This window comes from Coregonus lavaretus (assembly GCF_964263955.1).
Source record: "Coregonus lavaretus genome assembly, chromosome: 35".
Taxonomy (NCBI): Eukaryota; Metazoa; Chordata; class Actinopteri; order Salmoniformes; family Salmonidae; genus Coregonus; species Coregonus lavaretus.
Genome location: NC_140022.1, coordinates 2,823,947 through 2,831,975, shown reverse-complemented (window position 1 = coordinate 2,831,975; position 8,029 = coordinate 2,823,947). Strand labels below are relative to the sequence as shown.

The 8,029-nt window shown below is 42.6% G+C and overlaps 1 protein-coding gene across 1 annotated transcript; it reads left to right on the top strand.

Annotated features, from left to right (window-relative positions):
- Positions 1–970: 970 nt before the first annotated feature.
- orc4 (origin recognition complex, subunit 4) lies at positions 971–7,783 on the top strand. Its single transcript, XM_084152651.1, has 14 exons — positions 971–1,048; positions 1,266–1,335; positions 1,487–1,563; positions 2,205–2,295; positions 2,548–2,623; positions 2,732–2,817; positions 2,919–2,967; positions 3,068–3,219; positions 3,675–3,848; positions 3,985–4,071; positions 4,171–4,279; positions 4,810–4,905; positions 4,990–5,057; positions 7,412–7,783. Exons 2-14 carry the CDS (start codon positions 1,279–1,281, stop codon positions 7,592–7,594), a joined length of 1,305 nt encoding a protein of 434 aa, XP_084008777.1. The 5' UTR covers positions 971–1,048; positions 1,266–1,278; the 3' UTR covers positions 7,595–7,783.
- The last annotated feature ends 246 nt before the right edge of the window (positions 7,784–8,029 follow it).

The window sequence follows — 8,029 nt, the reverse complement described above, 5'->3', positions numbered from 1 at the left end:
TATGAATGTAGTGAAGTAAAAGTAAAAGTTGGCAAAAATATAAATAGTAAAGTTAAGTACAGATACCAAAACAACCTACTTAAGTCGTTTACACAACTGCAAATCTGTCATGTCTCACTTTCAGCTGATTCAATAAAAGGCAGTGGTGTAAAGTACTTGGTGTAAAATAATTTAAAGTACTACTTAAGTAGTTTTTTGGGGTATCTGTACTTTCCTATTTATATTTTTGACAACTTTTACTTTTACTCCAATACATTCCTAAATAAAATAATGTACTTTTTACTCCATACATTTTCCTTGACACCCAAAAGTACTCGTTACATTTAGAATTGTTAGCAGGACAGAAAAATAGTCTAATTCACACACTTATCAAGAGAACATCCCTGGTCATCCCTACTGCCTCTGATCTGGCGGACTCACTAAACACAAATGCTTCGTTTGTAAATTGTGTCTGAGTGTTGGAGTGCCCTTGACTATCCGTAAATAAAATAAAAACAAGAAAATTGTGCCGTTTGGATTGCCTAATAGAAGTAATTTGAAATGATTTATACTTTTACTTTTGATACTTAAGTATATTTTAGCAAATACATTTGGTTTTGATACTTACCAAATACTTTTAGACTTTTACTCAAGTAGTATTTTACTGGGTGACTTTCACTTTTACATTTTATATTAAGGTATATTTACTTTTAATCAAGTATGACAATTGGGTGCTTTTCCACTACTGATAAAAGGGACCGACCTTGTTCAGTAAATGCATTCATAATAGATTCCCATCATAAATGCTAATTTGGTGGGGGTGGTAGGATAATCATTGTTGTGTCTCAGGCCTCTGTTGAAAGATACATTTTATATTAATTAGATGCATGGAATTGTACATACTGGAATCATTAATTTAATTGTGTGTAGATTTTTTTGTGCAGAAAGATAACCTCCTAGGTCCAATACTTAGGTAACCCGGAAGTTGGTTGGAGTTGTGAATCTTGAATGAGAAATGTCTTCGCAAAGATTCCAATTTCGCGCGTAGACCACTGTCATCGAGAAAAAAGTAAATAATTATTCTTAAAAAATGCAACAAACTTGTAAATATCACTCAGTCATATGTGTCATCTTACATTTCTATTTTTATAAGGCGAGTCAGCAGCTAGTTCTTAGTATAATAGAGAAATATATCGCTTTGTTTGCACTGCATGCCATGTTGCTTACTAGCTAGCTCCTGTTAGCTAGTTAGCTTTAGCTCAAGTCTCTTGTGTTTTGTCCATCAGGACTGTTGTCACCATGAGTAAACGAAAGGTGAAAGAAACACACATGACAGTCGGCGAATGTATTTCTCAGGTTTGTATTCGTTTGTTTTGATAGAATATTTACATTGAACAGGCAACATAAATGATCAATGCATTTGTTGGTGGTGGTGACCTTACCCCGATAACACATTAAGGTATGATGTCCCATGAACAACATTACTCACAAATACTTAAACTTGTAGGTTCAGGTGATATTGAGGGAGAGATTCTGTCATCAGAGACTTCCTGAAAAGCCAGTGGGAATGGAATCACAACACAAGTAGGTACCTTGGTGGTGCTGACCTACTAACTAAGGTTTTATAAATTGACAAACATGACACCAACTGTACTGTAGCAGATTGATTAATGTAAGGGTATAAGTTGGGTTTATTTGCCATGACACATGACAAGTGTGTTTTATGAGGGGTACACGACAGGTCATGTATCATGGCAATGTGCATTTTTGGGGGGGCTGAAAGTCTCAGCATAATAAGCTTAACTGTTCAGACTTTCAATTTCACAAGGACCCTGTTGTTTATTATTTTGCTCCAGCCACACCTACACCTGTCATGTCTGTTTCTGTGTCTGTGCTGTCTAGTGTCACACTGTGGCAGCCACCGGCCGCGTTCAAAACAACTGGAAACTCAGAGAAATACGAGGTCAAATCATGACGTCAGTGATCTTCAGTTCGGAAAGTCGGAGCTCTAGAAAGAGGCCTGAGTTCCCGAGTTGGAATTACGAGTTGGATGACCGTTTAAATCGTTTTTTTTTCAGAGTTCCCATTTCTTTTGAACGCACTGAAGTCGGAAGTCAGAGATTTCCCATTTGCCAGTTGTTTTGAATGTGTCAACCGGCCAGGATATATACTGAGCTGCAGAGAGTAGGGCATTGTGGGTAACGGTCCTTGTGTTAATGTTCCAGACACCTGCTGGAGCTGCTGAGGAGGACAGCTGTCCACGGAGAGAGTAACTCTGTACTCATCGTTGGACCCAGGGGATCTGGGAAAACAATGGTATGGAATGCTAAGAGGCTAGCCTGGTCCCAGATCAGTTTGTGCTGTCTTGCCAACTCCTATAGTCATTACCTAGCCTGGTCCCAGATCAGTTTGTGCTGTCTTGCCAACTCCTATAGTCATTACCTAGCCTGGTCCCAGATCTGTTTGTGCTGTCTTGCCAACTCCTATAGTCATTACCTAGCCTGGTCCCAGATCAGCCAACTCCTATTGTTGTCGTCATGCATGTTGACGTTCTTCTGTTTTCTCCAGCTCCTGAACTGTGTCTTGAGAGAGTTGCTGGAGGTGAAGGATGTCAATAAGAATGTGTTACCGGTCCACCTGAATGGTAGGTAGTAGGATGTCTGTGATTGGTTCTGTGTCTGTCGGTTCTCTGTTTCTGCAGTGTCTGTTAATTCTCTCCCAAACTCTTCTTCTCTGTCCTCTGTCTCTCTAGGTCTTTTACAGACTGATGATCGAATAGCGCTCAAAGAAATCACACGGCAGCTCAATCTGGAGAATGTTGTTGGAGACAAAGTGTTTGTAAGTAATGTAGACAGTAAGACGGTGTTTACAGAAGTTATGCTGTATGTTATGTTCCTTTACAACTTAGAACTTGCTCTTTATTTGGTTGTTATTCTCAGGGTAGTTTTGCAGAAAACCTGGCCTTCCTTCTTGAGGCGTTGAAAAAAGGTAATCATTTCTGCACATTGCCCTCACTGTAATTTAGAAGAATCCTCCCCTTTATGCTGATAGTATGTCTCTACAGTGTACTGTTCTGTCTTTGTCCCAGGTGATCGTAGCAGCAGTCGGCCTGTCCTCTTCATTCTGGATGAGTTTGACCTGTTTGCCCACCATAAGAACCAGACTCTGCTCTACAACCTCCTGGACGTCTCCCAGTCTGCCCAGGCTCCCGTCGCTGTGATCGGCCTCACCTGCAGACTGGTAGGGGCTCTTCTGCCTCAGTTTGAGTTATGTTCTATCTAGTATTTAGACCTCAGGGACCAGTGATGAACTAGTTTTAGTTTCAAAAGGATAGATTTCAATCTAATTCTATTCTACTCAATTCTATTATACTCTATTCTACTATATTGTACTCTACTCTATTCTATTCTACTCTACTCACAGGCGGCCTGTGGTACCTTAATTGGGGAGGAGGGGCTCTTAGTAATGACTGGAACGGAATTAATGGAATGGTATTGAACAAGAGAATGAAAGAGAAGAGAATCTGTCTGTGGCAAACCATGTGTTTGATACCATTCCGTTTACTCCATTCCAGCCATTATTATGAGCCATCCTCCCCTCCGCAGCCTCCTGTGACTACTCAATTCTACTTTACCCTCTTCTCTTTCATTCTCTTCTCTGGTGATCACAACTGGTCTCGTCTCTGCTTGCTGCAGGATGTCCTGGAGCTGCTAGAGAAGAGGGTCAAGTCCAGGTTCAGCCACAGACAGATCCACCTGCTCAGCTCCCTGAGCTTCAGACAGTACCTGGACAACGTCCGCTCACAGCTCAGCCTGCCACAAGACTTCCCCGACACCAAGTTCTGTGAGGAGTGGAACGACGGCATCAAGGTGAGACCAGGCCAGTCCAGGACTGCAAACATTATTATAATTTTTTTTAGAATACTAGATTTGTGATGTGCTGTAGTTGGCTTTATCTGAAAGGCATTTTTCTTCTGACTCACGACGCCTCCGCACTCTCTCTCAGACGCTATGTGAAGACCAACCAGTGGTGGATGTCTTACAAAGACATTATAACTCCAGCAAAGACTTCCGCTCCTTGCACTTGTTGCTGGTAAGAGTTTGTATTTATAGAACATGTCTGTAGTATTAAAGCAAAGAGTGGGAAAAAAAATCTGTATGTTGCTTTGTGTGTGTGGCCCCCTCTCTGCAGATGCTGGCTCTGAGCCGTGTGAGCGCATCTAAACCTGCCATCAAGCCCACTGATCTCTTGGAGGCCAGCAGAGTCTGTATGGTGGACTCTAAAGCAAACATACTTCATGGTAATTTAAAGCCTAAAGCCATTACTGGTATCACTTGCTGGAGCTAGGGTTGTTTTGAAGAACAAGACTGGGTAGAGCCCTGGAGCTAGGGTTGTTTTGAAGAACAAGACTGGGTAGAGCCCTGGAGCTAGGGTTGTTTTGAAGAACAAGACAGGGTAGAGCCCTGGAGCTAGGGTTGTTTTGAAGAACAAGACAGGGTAGAGCCCTGGAGCTAGGGTTGTTTTGAAGAACAAGACAGGGTAGAGCCCTGGAGCTAGGGTTGTTTTGAAGAACAAGACAGGGTAGAGCCCTGGAGCTAGGGTTGTTTTGAAGAACAAGACAGGGTAGAGCCCTGGAGCTAGGGTTGTTTTGAAGAACAAGACAGGGTAGAGCCCTGGAGCTAGGGTTGTTTTTAGAGCCCGCAGCTCACACATTCAGTGTTATTGGCCTCTAGTGAATGAGAATAGCCTGGTCAGTTTGAGAGGATTTCTTTGATAGACGTATGACCATTTTATAAAACATTGATAATTTTGCTTCGTTGTTCTTTCCAGGTCTGTCCATTCTTGAACTGTGCCTGATAATTGCCATGAAACACTTGAATGACATCTATGACGGAGAGCCGTTTAACTTCCAGATGGTTCACAATGGTAAGGAATACAGGACGTAACAGCTGGTATGTGATTGTTGGGAATGACATACGTTTATGTTCATATATATTTTATTTTTGTCAGAGTTCAAGAAATTCCTCCAGAGGAAATCCCATTCTATCCATAACTTTGACAAGCCAGTCGTCATAAAGGTGGGTCTGCATGACATGGTCTCAGTAGAATGACATCATCAGACATTTCCAATAGTATACTTCATAAAGATCCTATAAAGTTTTTGTAGATAATTCTCAAGTAAGTGTGCTGATCAATCCAAGATGGCGTAGCAGTGCGGTCGTGTTTTTTTTCTGTGTCCTTGTGTAAATAGCAATTTTTTTATTTTTTTGTCTATTTTGTATATATTTCTCAATTTTACTTTTCATTCTTTAACTAAATATAATTTCCTGCAACCCACCTCACCCAACGTGGAAAGGATTATATTATTTCTTTATCACTTTTATCAAGAACCTTAAGCTGAAACTAGTCTAGCTGCAACCGAATGGCTTCTTGCTATTAGCCAACGTTAGCGTCTTCACCATTGTCCGTGGCCTGCACTACCAGCCAGCTCTAGCTCTAGCCTGGACAATTCGTCGGCCAGTCTGCACAGCGTGCTATCGACCCAGAGCATATCGGATTTTCTGCCGAAATCACTGGACCCTAGCGCCGGATCATCGCAACCAGCTAGCTGCAACCAAATGGCTGTTGTTATTGGCTAATTACCATTGCCCCTTAGCAAGCACCAGTTAGCCTTGAGCTAGCCTCGAGCCAGGCCCATCTCCCAGCTATCTACCTCTGTCAACCGGACGGGACCTCCTAGTGTTGACACGGAGCCCCGCCGATCCAACACGACTGGTTTGCCGACGAAATCGTCTGATGTGGTTTCAACAGGCTTCCCGTTACGACGTCGACCACAAAGATCCATCTGCTATCCCCGGCCCGCTAGCACATGCAAGCCGGGCCTCTTGCTCGCCAGTGCTGTAGCAGCCCCCGAACTACCTCCGAACTCTCCTATTGCTGTTCACCGGACCTTATGATAACTCAGCTATACAGCTGATGCCTGCTGGACTGTTCCTTTATACGGTACCGCATCCTGTTTATGTTTAGCCTCAGCCCAAACTTTGTCGCCATTACCAGCTGTTGTCGTAGCTCTCTCGAATAACACCTGTGCTTGCTTTATGCCTCTCTCCCATGTCAATATGCCTTGCTTATTGCTGTTTCGGTTATTTCTTATTGTACTATTTCACTGTAGAGCCCCCAGCCCAGCTCAACCTGCCTTAGATAGCTCCTTTGTCCCACCCCCCATACACACGGAGGCCGACTCAATCGGTGCCTCCAGTGATGCTATCGCTTTCATCATTACCCAACGCTTAGGTTTACCTCCACTGTACTCATATCCTTCCATATCCTTGTCTGTACATAATGCCCTGAATCTATTCTACAACGCCCGGAAATCTGCCCCTTTTTTTCTCTGTACCCAACGCACTAGAAGACCAGTTCTTAAAGCCTTTAGCCGTATTCTTATTCTAGTCCTCCTCTGTTCCTCTGGTGATGTAGAGGTTAACCCAGGCCGTGTAGCCCCCAGTATCACTCCTACTCCCCAGGCGTTATCATTTGTTGACTTCTGTAACCGTAAAAGCCTTGGTTTCTTGCACGTTAACATCCGAAGCCTCCTCCCTAAGTTTGAGTTAATCACTGCGTTAGCACACTTTCCCGTCTTATCTTAGCTCACTGGTCACCATAGCAACACCCACCCGTAGTCTGCGCTCCAGCAGGTATATCTCACTGGTCATCCCCAAAGCCAACACCTCCTTTGGCCGCCATTCCTTCCAGTTCTCTGCTGCCAATGACTGGAACGAACTGCAAAAATCTCTGAAGCTGGAGACTCTTATCTCCCTCACTAACTTTAGGCGTCAGTTGTCAGAGCAGCTTACCGATCACTACACCTGTACACAGCCATTCTGTAATTAGCCCATCCAACTACCTCATCCCCATATTGTTATTTATTTTGCTAATTTGCACCCCAGTATCTCTATTTGCACATCATCTTTTGCACATCTAGCATTCCAGTGTTAATACGAAATTGTAACTATTTTGCACTGTGGCCTATTTATTGCCTTACCTCCATAATTTACTACATTCGCACACACTGTATATATATTTTCTGTTGTAATTTTGACTTTATATTTTGTTTACCCCATATGTAACTCTGTGTTGTTGTTTTTATCGCACTGCTTTGCTTTATCTTGGCCAGGTCGCAGTTGTAAATGAGAACTTGTTCTCAATTGGCTTACCTGGTTAAATAAAGGTGAAATAAAAAAAATTGATTTCCTTACATGAACTGTAACTTTGTAAAATCGGTGCATGTTGCGTTTATATTTTTGTTCAGTATATAATGCTGTATGTTGTCCCTGACTAAGGTTTATTATAGTACATACAGTCTTGGCATACATGTGCCTATTGTATTATCTGATACTCAAGATTTATTCAACCCAACAACACTCTGTTCCAGGCGTTTGAGCACCTGCAGCAGTTGGAGCTGATTAAGTCTATGGACGGCTCCACAGCTAAGATCCAGAAGGAGTACCAGCTGATGAAACTCATGTTGGACCACAGCCAGATCATGGAGGCCCTGCAGAAATACCCACAATGCCCCACAGATGTCAAACAGTGGGCCTTGTCTGCCTTTGGTTAAAGGTACATATTCTTCTATATTGGGTCCAGAGGGGCAGTTTTGGATAACCAATGAAAGATATGGGACCGTGGCCTGGACCCTGTCCTCATGGACAGACAATGAATGACCTGACCAAAATGTTTCTGCCATGTGTACATTCCTTGTGTGTAAATATAAATATTTGGCTGTACTAATTGAATAAAGTCATGCAAAACAAAATCATCAGTGTACCAGTTCTTGGAACCTAAGAATTATTAAATGCTAAATGCCGCCATCTAGTGGTCTGTTTTGGAACAGACATTACTGGGTACAAAACAATTCACAGATGTCAGCAATGATGACGCATCACATCGAGCAGTCATTATGCTTTATGTCAGGGGGGGAATAGCATACACTTTCTCTGTACACTATTTAACAACCAGGCATCTGAAATGAATGCAAAGACGAACGCATCAT

Bases quoted from the DNA above. Each gene is read 5' to 3' on its own strand.
- orc4 (XM_084152651.1), top strand. From the start codon at position 1,279: ATGAGTAAACGAAAGGTGAAAGAAACACACATGACAGTCGGCGAATGT. The intron at 2,968-3,067 runs GTAATCATTTCT...TCTTTGTCCCAG, and splicing joins TCTTGAGGCGTTGAAAAAAG to GTGATCGTAGCAGCAGTCGG. The intron at 3,849-3,984 runs GTGAGACCAGGC...ACTCTCTCTCAG, and splicing joins AGTGGAACGACGGCATCAAG to ACGCTATGTGAAGACCAACC.